This window comes from Uloborus diversus, chromosome 10 (assembly GCF_026930045.1).
Source record: "Uloborus diversus isolate 005 chromosome 10, Udiv.v.3.1, whole genome shotgun sequence".
Taxonomy (NCBI): domain Eukaryota; kingdom Metazoa; phylum Arthropoda; class Arachnida; order Araneae; family Uloboridae; genus Uloborus; species Uloborus diversus.
In genome coordinates this window covers 71,428,545-71,445,082 of record NC_072740.1, presented here as the reverse complement: position 1 = coordinate 71,445,082, position 16,538 = coordinate 71,428,545, and the positions used below count along the sequence as shown (strand labels likewise).

The following is a 16,538-nucleotide window of genomic DNA, read 5'->3' as shown; positions in this document are numbered from 1 at the left end:
AAACCATAATGTTTTCTCTTATAAAATAAGTGTATGACCTTAACTATGCACAAAACCAATCAACTTAGAATGTAAAACTTTGTGCATTCTTCACCATCAAAATACAGTCGACTCCCGCTACAACGCGATCCGACTTACGCGAAATGACTATAACGCGATTTTTTTACCAGTAAAGAATTTTAGACCGAACGCGAATTCCTCGCCCTCAACACGAAACTTTTCGGAAGGGAATAGTGGTGCGTAAGTTTCGGCTTTGTTATTTTTTACTCAACACGTTTTTTTCGTTAATGGACTTTCATCCCTTTAGCATCGCTGAGAGTGAAAGTTCCCACACCGCTTACACAAATAACTCTCTCTAGTCCACATTTTCCATTTATTTTTTTTTTTTTTTTCAATCTAAATGCGAAAGTTGATGAAATATAATGACACCTAAGAGCGCTGTCTCATCTAAAGTTTGTGAATATAGAAAGAAAAAGAGAGTTTCTGACAATGGAAGAAAAGCTAAAGCTTCTCGAAAATCTGAAACTCAACTAAAAAGTGCGGCAAAGGTAGCACGACAACTAGGTATGAGTGAATCTTCTATACGTACAATTAACAGTCTAGAAAAGGAAATCCGTCCAAGTTCACCGAGTTGTACCTAAGCAAAATGCAAAAAATTATGAAAATGGAAGTTGCTATTGTATTATGAATGAAAGAAACCAGGAAGTATTTCAAAATTTGAGATCACGCAGCATAAATCATCATCATCCTCACTTTTTTAAGTTACAAATATCGTAACTGGATTTAATGTACAGTACAACTTAGTGCATTTGTTTTTCTTACTATATACCGTACTGGTTTATTGTATGTTTTTCTTTCCCATTGATATTTGATTTTGTGCATCGTAGCAGTATTTTATGTTGAATAAAACTTTTTTTTTTAGTTTAAAATACAAATAAAAATTCTTTTTTTTTTTTTGTAAGAAACAGTTCTGTATAGTTAAGAAATGGTTTTTAACAGTTTGAGGTGGTGTTTACAAGTGTCTAAAATAATTGGATATGGTTTTAAAGGTTTTTACACAAACCCTTTTGCACAACGCGAAATTTCGACTTAAGCGAGGGGTCTTGGAACGCATCCCTCGCGTAAGTCGGAACTCGACTGTATGTGCAAAACTTTCTGGGACAAACCTTCTATGCCAGTTTTCATAATTAGAGCATTTTTATCTTCTAAATTGCCTTTAGCAGATTTCTAAATTACACTTCGAAGCAAGCAGAATGGCTTTTCATGTTGCACAAAATGTGCATCCATGCAACAGTAACCGAAAGATTTCAAACTAAAATTCTCTTCCAACGATATATCCTTGATGTGGTAAATAATGCAGAGAATCTGCAGAAGTAGTTGTTGAACATCATTGAAATGCTATCATTTAGATACCTTAGTTTCATTGAGTTCGCTCTTCGCTTCGTTATTATAGTGGGAACTCTAGTAATTGCATTTGCTTGGGAGTGCGAATCAAAGAAATCACGCATGATTTCTCCTCTCTTATGTTTGCTAGGACTAGATCCTGAGAACATCCCCTTTTCCTTAATGCGTTCGCATTAAGAAATGAGGAGCTAAGTCTCACACCTGGGTTCCTTATATTTGGCTTCGAAATTCCTTAATTCAGAAACTTCTGCTTTTTGGGTGTTTGTGTGATTTTGTTTTCGTTTAACCATTTATTTACTAAATTTTTAGTTTCTAAGATTTCGGTAAGTTTTTAAATACACCTAATTTATGTAAGAAAAAATCAACACATAACGTAACTTTTAGCATCTATCATCACTTAATCATTATAGCATGGAAAATAATTTGGCATAGAAGCAAACATTAAATGAAAAAAATTGGGAGGAATTATGCTTAAAATTTCGTTGCAGCAGGTAAAATATTTAGGTAGTTAAGACAAAAATCGGGAACGTTTCGCCCCACTTTTTGGGATAAAAGTTTTAAAAAGAGGTTTTTGCTTTCAAAGATTTCGATTTCCCAATAGTGATCGTATTATAGTAGAAAATTTTCCTGAATTTCTAATCACTAAAAACTCCTCCTTCTTTGAGAATTCCTTTGCTTTTATGAAAATTTTGGAGATATTTACTTCATTAAGGAATTCGGGAAAGGGTATCGAACTTTGGGAGTTTCCCGAACAAATTGGGAGCGTTGGCAGTTATGATTTGGGATTAGGAAGTTATGTTTAATCAGAAGTGTTTTGGAATTGCAGCGTCTCGGTCAGCAGTTTCGATTAATTAATTTTAAAGGAGTTAATTTGTGTTATATATGATTTTGAGTACTTTCTACCCCACTTATCACAAACTTATTGCGCCAGAGAAATATATATTTTCTTACTTTTTAATAGAAAATTAAATTTTAATTGTATTAGAAAACACTTTTAAGAATGGGGTAGTGAACATGTTGTTTTTAATATAATATAAATGTATAAAAGATGGATTAAAGTTATGTTCGCACAAAATTCGGAAAAGGGGTGGCATCAAATTTGACAAGACATCACCAAGATGTCGCAAATGGTCGCTCAGTCACCAAATAATCACCAAGCTATCAACACCAAATGGTCACCAAGACTCCAAATAATCAAATGCCGTATATTTTATCATTACTATCGGGCAGAGTTTACTACCAATAATAATCTAACAAGAGTAGTGTACAGAAATCGAAACTAATCCTCAAATTAATAGAAATTCGAGCTAGCTTCAATAATTTAAAAGTCATGGATGGCATATTTGAGATGTGTTTATAATAATTATAAAGTGATGTCCTGCGCACTCGCTTTTAATCACAACGTAAAAACCTTAAGCCATTATCTACACAGGCCTAAGAATGACTTATTGATGCTTATAAACTATTCCATTTTTTAAGGCGTTTATTGCAAAGGTGTGAGGCGGCTCAGTTGTGGTTCTAAAGATTTCTGGTTATACGGTGTTTAAAAATATATAAATGAGATCACTAGCGCAGCCAGAAAAACCGTCTGGAGGGGGTTTCTTGATCAAAAACACCGTCTGGACGTCGGGAGGGGGGGGATTAAAAATACTGTCCGGGGGGTTTCTTGATCAAAAAAAAGTCCTTTCATGTGTTTAAACTACTGTAGTAGAGTACTCATTTATGTTAAAACCAATGTCTCTGTCCCTTTCGCTGCACCACTGATTGTGATTACAAAACGAAAATAGAGCTCTATAAAACTATCAAAATAAAACGGTCTTGGATACACTTCTACAAAATATTTTGATAGTTCTGAGTCTTAAAAAATATTTTTTTTTTAAATAATTTTTTCCTTAAATTACACTATTTCTTAAACTGAGAAAAATGTTTCTAGTGTTTGAGACGTCATTAATTCGCAACCGAAACAAGACTACGCTTGAAATACGCGTAAGATAACTTTTTCTCTTTTTTTTTCCCCCGCGCTAATTCGTATAATTTGCAATTCATGTTCTAAACATGATCGCATGCTTCATAAACGTCTTGAAGAAACAAATCTAAGAAAGAAGCTAAAATCCGGGAGTTACTTTGTTCTCTTGGGGGGTAGGGGGGGGGAATCAAACCTGCAGGGGTTGAAGAAGGTTTTTTTTTTAACCATCGGCAGCGGCAAACGTAAGCAAAGTCAATTATACACAGTGGGGAGTGATGCCTGTTCTACGCTTGATTCCTTAGTGCACTTAGAAATGGTTCATTTTTACTGTGTAAGATTCAAGCCACTCAAGGTCAACGAAGTCTTGTAAATGCACTGAACTTACTTGAAGCTTCACAAACAAACAGTTAATGTTCAAAAATGCAACGCCAACTCAGCATTTAAAATGATCACATAATTCTAACACTGTAACGGGATAAGATACTCTTTAACCTTTACGACATTACTATTATCATCGTTTTACTGAAACTAATCAAGCACAAAGCGGTAAATTTGTAAAATAAGATTTTTTATTGTTATTTTAAATGTTTGTTTTTGAATAGGTCAAAAAAAGTGCTATGTTTTACAAAAAGTTCTGACTTATATAAAAAGAAACTTGCGTTATGAAAGAGATTACGTATTCTTACTCACATCATAATTTTGAAGACTTCAATGTATTCAAGATCACTTGAACGAATACCTGAGCATAAAGTCTTGCCTGATTATAAAAAAAAATGTATTACAGAATAACCGTTTTAAAATAATAATTTAAATTTGATGCTGTTACATTATGTTAGTGGTACTAGTTTTCATCAAACTAGTAACACTAACCAATGTAGCACCGCCAGATTTAAATTATTACGTTAAAAGATTATTCTATGATAAATTTTAATAATCAAGGCAAGACTTTATGCTCACCCTGTACAATATTCAGTAAGTTTGTTCACTGAAGGTCTACAATATGACTCGGAAGCAGAGTGGGGCACGTTCAAGAGTTTTTTTTTTTTTTCCTTTTTTCAGCGTAAACATATTTTTAGACATGGAGCTTACACGAGTGAGTCCGATACTCTGGTTTACACTGAAAAGCAATTAAAAAAATTGTGGAAAAATAGCACGATAAAAAAAAGACATTTTTGCTGACATTTTTGAATTACCCCCAAGTCTCCCTCCTTGTTACAAATATCCATGCTTTTGAACTTTTCACCTCTCTAGCTCTTCAGAGGAATACTAACAGCAGTGGCGTACCTAGCATGGGTGCGGTAATTTGGGGTGTCACCCCCCCCCCCCTTCCTACAAACGCAAAAGAAAAAGTAAAATAAAGTTTTATGTAAACACCTGAAAACATGAAGTTCATCCAATTTTCAGAAACAACTACACTTGAGTAAAACCAAATTTTAAGTAGGTTAATGTATGAAAAACAAATAAAAGGGGGGGGGGGGGCCGGAGGTTTTCCCTCGGAAAGTTTTCAAATATGAGGTCTTAAAAATGTATTTTTCAAAAAATTGTAATTCCACTTTGAGTGTCACCCCCAGACGGGTGACACCCGGAATGGACCCCCCCCCCAAAGCGACGCCACTGCTAACAGTTAATATAATGTACCTTTTCGCTTCAAATCAAAATTACGGGTATGATAATATTGAAAACTAAGAAAAAAAAAACGGGGGGAACAATCTTGAGAAGCTAGTGGATGACGGAGGAAAACAACAGTCATATTTGGATTCATTTGGAGGTCATTTTACATAAGAATCAGCAAGAATGGTGTCGGCAGCATTAGTATTATTATCATTATTATTTTGCCGCGCAGTGTAATCAATTTTTGCATGAATTGAATCTGCGAAAATTAAATTCTGCCCTTTAGTTTAGAAGAAGGACGTAGTTTTCTGACAACTGCTTTTTGAAAATAGAAAATAATTAACGTGTTAAATCAATTACGTTAGAAATTCAACCCATTTTCTTAAATTGGACTTGAGATAACCGATCCTTACAAAATGAATTTAGTTTTCCTATAAAATTAATTTTTCTTGACCTATAATAAATTGTACGAAGAACACCTTTCGAGATGCCAAAAAAAAAAAAGGGTAATGAACCTTGAGAAAACTATTTTAAGAATTATTTCTTACTAATTTTTCATTTCGGTGAAATATAAAGGAATTCTTTTTTTTCCGTAATGACAATAATTTGGTGGGTGAAACATACTAGAATATCAGAATATTACAGACTTTTACCACAAAACAAATAACTTACAGAAACGGCACGTTTAATCGTAACGAGTGTTACTTGGGTTAAGACTTATGGTGTACAAATTGAGACAAGTAAAAAATGTTTTAGCCAAGAAATCACATCGTCCATATAAAAATAAAAAATAATAAGTAATGGGACTTCCGAAATATGAGAAGGCCAGCGCACAAAGAAAGCTTAGGTTACTACCTGTTGAGAAACAGGATACTAGGATCCAAAATGTACCAGATGGAGTTGAAATGACCTAATTTACTTTCACCAGAAGCCTTGAACTGACGTCAAGAAATGAAGACGGACAATGAGTCCTAGAGATGGCCTCACTTTCCTTAAAACTATAAGAGCGATTCTTTTTATTATTTTACGCGATTATTTTATTAGCGATTCTTTTTATTTATTTTTAGTAGCAAAGCGTCTTTTAAATGAGTCATTGATGATGGCTTTGAGCCATACTGATGAGATGAACTTTGCGTCATTTCAAAGTTTTTAGTATACTGGACTTTAAAGAGAGACTAGAAAGTCTAATACTGCACTCGGCTGGCAGGTTATGAAATATAAGTTTTAAACCAGGGCTGCAAAAAAAGCCGGCCTTTTCTAAAACAGTTCATGATGGCTGGCTTTTATTAAAAAAGCCGGTCTTTTCTGAATAAAAATCCGGTCTTTATTGGCTTTTATAAATCATGTACTACATTCTTCATAATAATGATTTCATAGAAAACATCAAAACGAATTGTGAGCTATAAATTCAATTCTTGTAAATGTATAGCATGCGACTATGTTCGTACTAGAATATGAAATTTTTATTGGAATGATATTTAATGTTTAAAAAAAAAGTGTTGCTTTTTAATGACAATAAGTATTATTTAGAATATTTTTCATTTTCATTGCAAGTAAGCAATTCTTGACAACAAGGGGATACTAAATAGGATTCCATACATCAAAAAAAAAAAAAAAAAAAAAAAAATCAAGAAACTCTGTTCAAGAAATATAAATGACAGAAAACTTGTGATATTTTGAAGTACAAAGGTAAGATTTTAAACGTATAGAAATTTTATTTTGCTGCATTAAAGTTGCACCACTTTTATTAAAATAATTTATTTAGCATATCATTTCTGACGTGACCCAAAGTTACCCTAAATGATTGAATAGCGTTAAACAGGCTAATTATACCTCTTTAATGAATTTAATAATTGCTATCTATTAATTTTTAGAACTGTACAATAGTTTGAGAGCGTTTCTTTTGTTCTATTACAACAAATGCATTGAAAGTGTTAAAAAATGTGTGGGACAGTTTCACCCCTTAACGATCTTATTATTTTCAAGAAAACGGTCATAAAAGTGCCCCCTCCCTTTTGTTGGTACGCTGTAGCCCGGAAATATCACGGGCACGAGAAATAAGGAGACAGAACCTCAACCCGTGAACTTTACGGAGGCAAACGAAAAGGAATTAAAAAAGAGAAATAGGGGTTCAAAATTACGCAAATGGCAGTAGGACCATTTCACGGAAAACGGTCATTTTGTAACCCACGTAACGCCTCATATATTTCATTAAAATTAATGTCTTAAATATTAATGAACAATTTTCTTACTGAATAATTTTCTTCTGCTTAACAAGTTACAAATTGAGGCTGTGAGAAGCAAAGGGATGTAAGTGGACATTTTCAAGTTTTGAGTAAAATGTGTTTAAAGATAACGTCCTAAGTTGGCTTTCATTGAACTTTTTTTTTTATAAATCATGCTATACAGCAGCACCTACCAGGGCTATTAATTCTATCTCTTGCTCCAAGAAAGAGGACAGGCTTCCCTACTATTTGTACTGGTTATCTCCAAATTTTTAATTTTGCCACTTACATCCCTTTGCATCTCACTGCCTCAATTTATGTGTGATTTCTTGAGCCAAAACATTTCGGTATTACCCTTTAAAATTATTACTTTTTAATGAAATATATGAAACGTCACGTGCGGGACAAAGGATTGACTTTTCCGTGGAATGGCCCTGTAGTGAAAATATTGTAATAAAATCACCTATCTGTGGATTAACACACGTAGTCGTCGACATTCTATTGGTTACGAATATATTTTACAAATTATTAAAATTATAATCGGAAAGCGTTGTATAAGTTTCTTTGTTATCCTCCGCATATGAGAAGTTCCCAGAAACAATTCGTAGGGATGCATTTTTCCTTTCAGATCACAGTGACGGCAACACGGAAAAAAAATTAACATCGAAAAGCTGTGAAAGAAACATGACATCAACGTACAGTAAAAGAATAAAAAAGATTCGGCAAAAAGAATTACAACGATAAAAATACTCGCCAACACTTAAAGAATTCCCCGCATATTTCCACGGCTCCATTGTGATTTTTTTCGGAAGGGGAAAAAAAAAGGAAAAGTTTTCGTGAATATCCCTTTTTATTTATCGCGTGAAAGTTAGTAACCATAATGGATTAAATGAACGTGTAAAAAAAGTCAGTAACTATAATTGATTGCGCGAAGGTATAAAATATAGCATGGAAAAAAAATGAAATAAAGCAGGACGTCATTAATATATTTTCCACATGTATGGTACAAGACCACAATTTTTTTCTTTTCATTGAATCTGCGGATAAATGATTCTGTTTAGCCTTTAGCGCTTTGAAATCTTTCCATGACTTTGTCTTAAACATCAAACAGTTGTTTCACCATCTAAGTTTCAACATCGTTCACTTTTTTTGTGTTGAAAAAAAAAAAAAAATATATATATATATATATATATAGTCGACGCTCATTATAACGACCACACATTATAAAGACCGTCCCATTATAACGACCAGTGGTAGAAGTCCCAACTTTGTTCTTATGAACTTTATGTTAATTTGCTTTCGTTATAACGACCGTTCTGTATCGTCTAATCCAATACAGCGACCGAATCAGCGGACGCTACTTCTTGTGTTCTTTCCAATAAAACGAATTTGTAGCTTAAAATGACATTGATTATTGTTTACGGACATCTGCCTGAAGTTTTCAATGTCAAATCCAACTTTAAGAGGGGGTGGGGGGGGAGATTACCATTTACCACAGCTAGCACAGAAAAAATAATGGAAGGAAAAATCGAGAAAATTCCAGATTCCTAAGAAAAGGGAGTTGACAGATGTATTGGTAGTTTGATATTTGAATCTACTATTTTTAAAGATTTGGGGTTCTCGGGGGACTTTTAAATGTTTCTCTGGAAAGCAAGAGAAACACAATTTATCACCTATATCTGAAACAGAAAATAATGATTTGCAAAAATCACGTCTGTTAAAAAGGCAGACCTCTGTTTCTGGTTTTATCTTCAGAAATTGTTGTGGTAGAAGAAGTAGTAGTAGATCTGAAAGTGTGTAACATTTTCCTCCCTATATTTTCTACTTTAAAACTTGTTTAATATTCTGTCATAATATTTTGCACACTACTTTTCTAAAAATTCCTATGATAAAAAACATTTGGGCATTTACTTGGGCATGCATGATGACGGTGTACATTTTTTAAATTTATACCTCTTATAACGACCACTCGTTATAAAGACCTTTTTCTCTGGGACGGAGATGGTCGTTATATCGAGCGTCGACTGTATATATATATATATATATATATATATATATATATATATATATATATATATATATATATATATATATATATATATATATATATATATATATATATAAATGTTGTAACTTAACTATATTAATATTATTACTATTTAATTATTTAACTTTCTTCTTATTTATTTTTATCTTCACGACCATTGAAAAGACCATAAAGAACTAAATGTTTATACGTAACTATACTAGATACACATAAGATATTCAAAAATCAGTATCTTGAAGCTTGATCTCGGTTAATATTTTCAAGGAATCAAACTCATGGTTCATTTTACAACCATGTTCACTGTTTATATTTCATAACAAAGAATTTTAGTTGTCATTTTCTAACTTATAAAGCTGCAAATCGTTTTTGTTTTAGCGTGAGATTTTAAAGACAGTTTGCTCATGCACTGGAATTACCAACTCCCAGCCATTATATATAGAATTTACATAACTCTTCCACTTTTCTTTTATATTTACTTATAAAGATTTTTTCCTAGTCATTAAAATTATTCTTTCAGTAGTCAGACTTCCTTCAACTAATTCTTTGAATTTTCACCTGTTCAGAATTTCCCCTTAATTGTTAACACTTTCGTTTTAAAGGTCAGGACTCTCTCCCTTCTCCTCCTTAGTGACTAAGATTTCTTTCATTTTTTACATTATTATTTGTATTTTTCATAATTAATTTAAAGAAATTTTCCCTTATCCTTTAATATTTTCTCCCAAATCTTACTAATTCAATAGTTTTTGTTTTGCTCGTTATTACAAGAATTTTTCCCATAATTATTAGCTTTTTCTTCGTAATCATCAGGGAATTTATTTAGCAAATAGCAACCCTTCAGTCATTAGAATATTTTTACTTCGTTCTGCGTTTTTTTTTTTTTTTTTTTCTTAGCTGTGCATTTAAGTAGGTGTGGTATTTTAGGTATTCACTAATATTTTCACTCCCCCCACTGGTGATACTGCAGCAGGATTACAGTAATTGCAAATGTTCATTGGATTGGGTATGGAATACTGTACATTTACAGATGCGAAGCTCTTATTTGTCTGAGAGATAAATTAGAACATTTTTCCTTTTGATAAATAACGCTTACATTTCCTATTTGAAGAAAATAAATCATATCATTTTTCATTCAAGCATAATTTTTACAATAAATTCGGAACAATCTAAAAACATATATGTTGTCATAATAAAAGGAGAAAAAAATAATTTTAAACACTGTTATCGGGACCAGGCAGTTTCGTATAATGAAACAATTTTTAAAAGTTCTTAATAAATTAATTAATTATGTTATTCTAACAAGAAAGATCGCTTTTTGATTTTACTTTGCCTAGGTTTGCTGTTAGCTTTATTCGCTTTGTGATTTGGTAGATAGCTAGACATGTGATCGATCCATTGCTTTATGTGGCGAGTGAACCATGGACGCTATTTTGTCGGGGCGGTGGTATTTGATCTCGTTTGTATCCTTCAACGTAAGATACACCGAATGAATTTTAAATATGCCTTTCATTTTCATGTAGTCTGCTTCAAAATAAATAGATTATATTACATTATATTTCTATATATATACATTATAATATATTTTCCATCAGTAACTTTCACTTTTATACATAACTATTGTGCACATTTCTTCCAGCATAATAAATACTTGATTTTTTTGATGATTCCATCAGGTATTATTTTGTAACTATTTAAATATTACGATTTTTTGTCGCTCTTTTTTGTATGGGATTCAGTATGAATAAGAAATGGGAAAAAATAAACTCAAATTAATGGAAATTTTTTAATTTTAGAAACATGGAGTGGTAAATTATAGAGCACAGAAGTTCAAAAAGGGGAAAAAAGTTTAAACTATCTTAACAATGTTATAAAGACTGGCTGCAATCCTTGATTGCAACAATATTCTTAGTCTGAATTCTTAAATTTATTTTGTCAAAAATTTGCGAAACTATCGGAATAAACTACAAAAAAAAAATAAATAAATAAATAAATAAATAAAAAATTGCGCAGTAGTAACCCATCTACATTTTCACAGAAGGATTCATGTTAATTACAGTCGAGGTTTTCAATGACAAGAAAAATTAAATATTTTCTATGATTGATCGATCATTCACTAAATTATATGCATATAAAATACAGCTCTCAGTTGTTTTTAGTTTTAAAATGGTCGTTTTTTACTATACAAAAAAGCAGGGCTGATGATTTAAATCAACCTGATTTAAATCGCGATTTTAATCATGGTTTAAATCAGTTGATTAAAAAAATTTTGATTTGAATCATTATTTTTAAATATTAAAATTTTAAAGGTTCAGAAGAATTAATTTTATCGGCATGAAGTTTGAGTATTTTTATTAGAAAAAACCATAAACGAACAAATATTAATTATAAACGATCTTACCAAAAGAAAAATTCATACTGTTATTAAAGAAAGTAAATTGAAACTGAAGAAAACCTTTTTGAAAAAATCATTATAGCAATAAAATTTAAAAGAAAAGAACTTGCAAAGGATATATGAAACAAGATGTTTCTTTTCAATGAAGTTAAGCATCATAAATTAGATTGGATATTTACCTGTTAGGAGTTAAGCTATTTCAGTATTCATTTTAAAATAAACTTATACAATCCTTTTCAACTTCCATTGAATCAAAACAGTGGACCGAAATATGTGTATATCAGTAAGACAAGAATTCTAAACAAACAACAAAAAATTGTCTGCTTTTCAGTCCTTGATAAATTTCATTAAAGATTTAAAAGTCAAGAAGCAGGTGTTTTTCTTATTTTTAAATTATGCATTTTATTTAATAATTCAATGATCTGTTATTTTTATTCTTTATTTCCATAGTTAATATAATTTTATATTATTTTGAAATTTATTTATTTATTTTCTTTTTTTAGAAAAGATGAAGATGTTGTTTATTTTGATTGTCAAACATGTCTGGGAATTTGGGAAATAGACTTATCCGAATAAGGGACTTTATATTGCAGAAAGTCTTTTTCAACCTATGAAATGAACCTGCCTGCAGATCATGGTTAACAGATGGGGCTAAAATTACAAAATTTTCCCATCTGGTCAACTTTAGTTATATTTTTCATTATATATATTTTTAAAAAAAAATCTGATTTAGACATCTAAGTTGAACAGTTTAATTTGTTAGTATCAAATATTACTTAAACACATTTTAAGTTCAAACATTCTATTTAAATCACAAAAATCCGATTTAAATGAAAAAAAAAATCTTATTAAAAAATTAAAAAATAAAATCGTTTTTTTTTAATATATTTTTTTTATTGTGATTTTTATCAACCCTTGCAGAAAAATAATGCTTAAATTGAATGGATGAGTCGCAAGTTTGCAATTTCGTAGGTTTAATCAGCTTCAACTTAATTAATGCACAACTTTCCTTGACAATTCAGGAGTAATCTAACAACAGGGAGCTTGTCCACTTTTTAGGAAAACTCTTTGTTTGGCACTTTCTATATCTTGCAGATGGCCTTAATCGAACCCCCTAGTCCTCTTGAAGTTCAAACGGAACAAATCCTAGTTCATTTATGGGTAAAGTTTGAAATTTCGATCAAAAAGCAACAAATCCGTGTTCTACATTTTTCATTCGGAACAAAAGGGAATAAAAACTTTTTTTTTCTTTATCAAAAGAGCACCTGTCCACTATGCCTAAGGTTCAAGTACTTCAGTATAAGTTGGGTGGTTTATAAGGGTTTTGGTAAAATTTTAGCTATCAACATTCAGGTTTTTATTCAAATGAGCACGTACCGATAAGTAAAATGGTGATATCTCCTTGATTTTTTGTAAAAAAATTATCTACTCCTGAACACAATTTGTCATGCTTTTGCGCTAAATTCTGTGTTTAGAAAAATGTGATAAAACTATTTTGCTGTTAACCTAATTCATTTATTCCGTTTTACTTATGATAGAACTAATGAAGTGTAATCGATATAGGTAAATCGCCAGAGTTAATGAAGTGCAATTGGGAAAAGTGAATTTCTGGAATTAATGAGGTGTGATCAGCAAAGGTAAACTGAATTTGCCGTTATTCGTGTTACTTAATGCAATAGCACTCATTTCAGCACTTCACAACATTTTTTCCATATTTTTTTTCATAAGACTTTTGCTACAAAGAGCAGGATTGTCTTTTGAATTTTTTCTGTGGGAGTGTATATATTAAAAAAAATAACAAAAACACACCCACATATTCGTGAATACATTAATTTCTCAAAGCTAGAAAGCAATTAGCATATTGCCCCTTGACCGTGGATTTAAAAAAAAAAAACAAATGCTCTGAAGCAACCTCATTTTCTCGACTCTCTATCTGTTTCTAAAAATGACGACCCTGACAATGAGCGTCGCAAAAAAAAAAAAAAAAAAAAGGTGTCACTAGAAAAACGACCTAAGTAGTCTTCGAATGAAATGTAAATCGAACTTCACTTAAATTACAACTTCAAAGCAAAATAATTTTTTTTTAATATTTTTTTTTTTGACAGTGTTTAATTAAGAGCATTAAACAAATTATAATTAACCTTTATGTAATGAAATAAATTAATAAAAGAAAATATTTCAACAAAAAGTGTACATCAAAAAGTGGTTACTTTTCTAGAGCAGTATTTTTCTTTCTGACTCACGAACAGGCAAAGCATATTGAAAAAAGTTTCTAGACTAGTGCTTTTTTTTTACAAAAACTTTTTTTTAAAAATGACATCGCAGAGTGTCAATAGTTAATTTTAAAAAATCGGACCGGTGAAGCCCCACCTCCTTTCCCTATTTTTCTTCCTTTTTTATTTACTTATTTCTGTCACTAAAAATTAAATAAATAAAAAAAATAATAAATTTTTGACTCGCGGACCGTTATGGAATAGGTTAGAGGGCCGATGAGGGTCCCCCTCCTCATACAAAATAAATAAAGTAATGAAAATAAATACATAAAAAATAACTTTACTTGATATTAAAGGATTTTTCACAAAATATGTAAATGTACAGAGAGTAGATTATATTTATTGTAATAACTATACATATGCAAGTAAGCATTTAAAAAAAAAATCATAGACAATTTGAAAATTAATCACAAATTTCACGCAAAAAAATGTCGCGCAGAATTTTTTTTTTTAATTTATTTTTTGTTAGTTTTTTTTTTTTTTTTTTTTTGAGTGAGAATTACTTTTTATCGTGGACGAGCAAAGATCTCCGATGACCGGTCACATTTTTTTGCTGACCGGCGCCGGACCCTGCTCTAAAGGATCCTTCAAACTCATTTGATTTGAAACTAAAAACCTAAATTTTGATCGTGTTTTTTTACAACATTAGAGATAAACACGAACCTCTACAGAAAAATAAATCAAATGAAAATTATCAATGCACTTATTTTTTTACACAACATATTTCGGAATCCTTAAGAACATATAATCAAATACATCGATCATCGATAAACGCTTTTTCCTTTGTTTGTAAAAGTTTTCTCATGCGAATCAAGTTTTGACGCCGCGCCGGAACATTGGCAACCACTTGTGGGGTTGGCGAGCGGAGGGTGAGAAGGAGAGGTTATCAGCCAATCCTGTGTTGAGTGACAGGTGTTTACGGTCTTAGCTTTGTTTACAGGGCAGAGCAAAATCAAATCGTGAGAAACTTGTATATTTACACTTAAACTGTCAACTACAACTTTGGTATAATGATATGTTTACTTTTAAACTGTCAACTACAACAGCTCAATAGCCTTCGTTATTGGATACTTTTTAATAATAAAAAAATCAACAGATGTCCCCTCTCCCCCCAGCTTTTTTTTTTTTTGTAATAACATGGCCGAGATAAATAAATCTTGTGTTTCCCGGCAGTTAATGATGACAGATATTGTCAATATAATGTATCATTTGTATTTTGTCTTAATCATTGATTTTTTTTTCTTCGGTCAACGGTTGTAATTTATTTCTATGCAAAAATTTTTAAGACAAAAAGTGTATGTGTTATAACTAACACTTTTAATCAACATGCAGAACATGTTTTTTCCCATTGAGGACACATAATCAGTTAAGTAAATCTTTCGTTTAAAGCAATCAAGTTCATAATTTACTTCTATATTTATAGATCTCATAATTATTGACAATGAATTTAAATAAAAATATGAAAATAATTTACAGCATGAGTGAAATACGTATTCACTTTTTTATTAATCAAGATTGACTACAGTTCCTCACAATATTCTTATTTAAGGCTCTTATTTTTTACAGATAAATTTTTAAGAGGGAAAATTTTAGATATTATTACAAGAGCATTACATTGTAATGAATATGCAGAACTTTTTTTTAAATTAAGAGCACAAAATGAACTAAGTAAATAGTTCAATTAAAGGTGTCAAGTTCATAATTTACTTCTATCTTTACTGACCGGATGATGTGAACTTTTTTTTTTTTTTAATAATAATCTTCATAATCAGCAGTATGAAAATAACACTTGAACGAGCCAAACAACTTAATCATTTTCTTAATAACCAAGAAAAGTTTTCAGGGATATATTTAAAAAGAGGGAAGAAAAAGCACGAAATTTTCAACGATAAGCGAGAGGTAAAAAAGCAGCAAGCATAATTTTGAAAAGAAGACTTACTTCTTCCGACCAAGGATCTTGGACAAAACTTGAATCATTTCTTCGACTTCAAGATCGGCCTTCGAGGGCACTGAACAAATAACAAGATGCACCAATCAAACAAACAACCGACACACGTGCTGCTACAGAAAGCGCGTTGTTTGAAGACTACATCATATTTCATGGTTTGGATCCCAAGTTCACTGCCGGACGGTCATTTTCAGTGTCGCTTGATAGCCAGCCCTAACGCTGGTCAGGGACAAGTTCAACTGGACAAGATCTGATGCGTTCGAATTGGACCGCGCGCTGCCCCTTCCACTGGACACCAAAACAACAATGGAACGGAGAAAACTTCTGAGGGACGCCGAAAAAAGGAGAGCGAGGGAGGGTGAATGAACCAGCGCCATCTGTTGGCGTCTAAAAAGTTAGCGGCATTAATTGAAATACTTTCGCTTCGCTGTTGGATCCGAAACTGAAATTTCGTAATCGCAGCCACAAATTAGTTCGACTATAGAACAGCCTCATCGTTTGCGCCCAGGGTGGAGCAGGGCAGGGGTGACCTTAGGGGGGGGGGGGGATTATGGCGCAAGTTGCACCATCAAAATTTTTGGGGAGGATTTTTAATTTTCTTTTAAATTTATTTATTTAATTTTTTTTAATGATTAATTTTTTTTGCAAATTATTTTTAATTTATTTATTTAGTGT

The 16,538-nt window shown here is 31.6% G+C and overlaps 1 protein-coding gene across 2 annotated transcripts in view; it reads right to left on the bottom strand.

Annotated features, from left to right (window-relative positions):
* LOC129231861 (uncharacterized) overlaps window positions 1–16,144 on the bottom strand; it is a 464,063-nt gene extending 447,919 nt beyond the window's left edge. For both annotated transcript variants that reach the window (XM_054866245.1, XM_054866246.1), the window contains exon 1: window positions 15,855–16,144. In XM_054866245.1, the coding sequence (XP_054722220.1) occupies window positions 15,855–15,892 (38 nt within the window). In that variant the 5' untranslated portion in view covers window positions 15,893–16,144. The remainder of the gene's footprint in view (window positions 1–15,854) is intronic.
* Window positions 16,145–16,538: the final 394 nt, after the last annotated feature.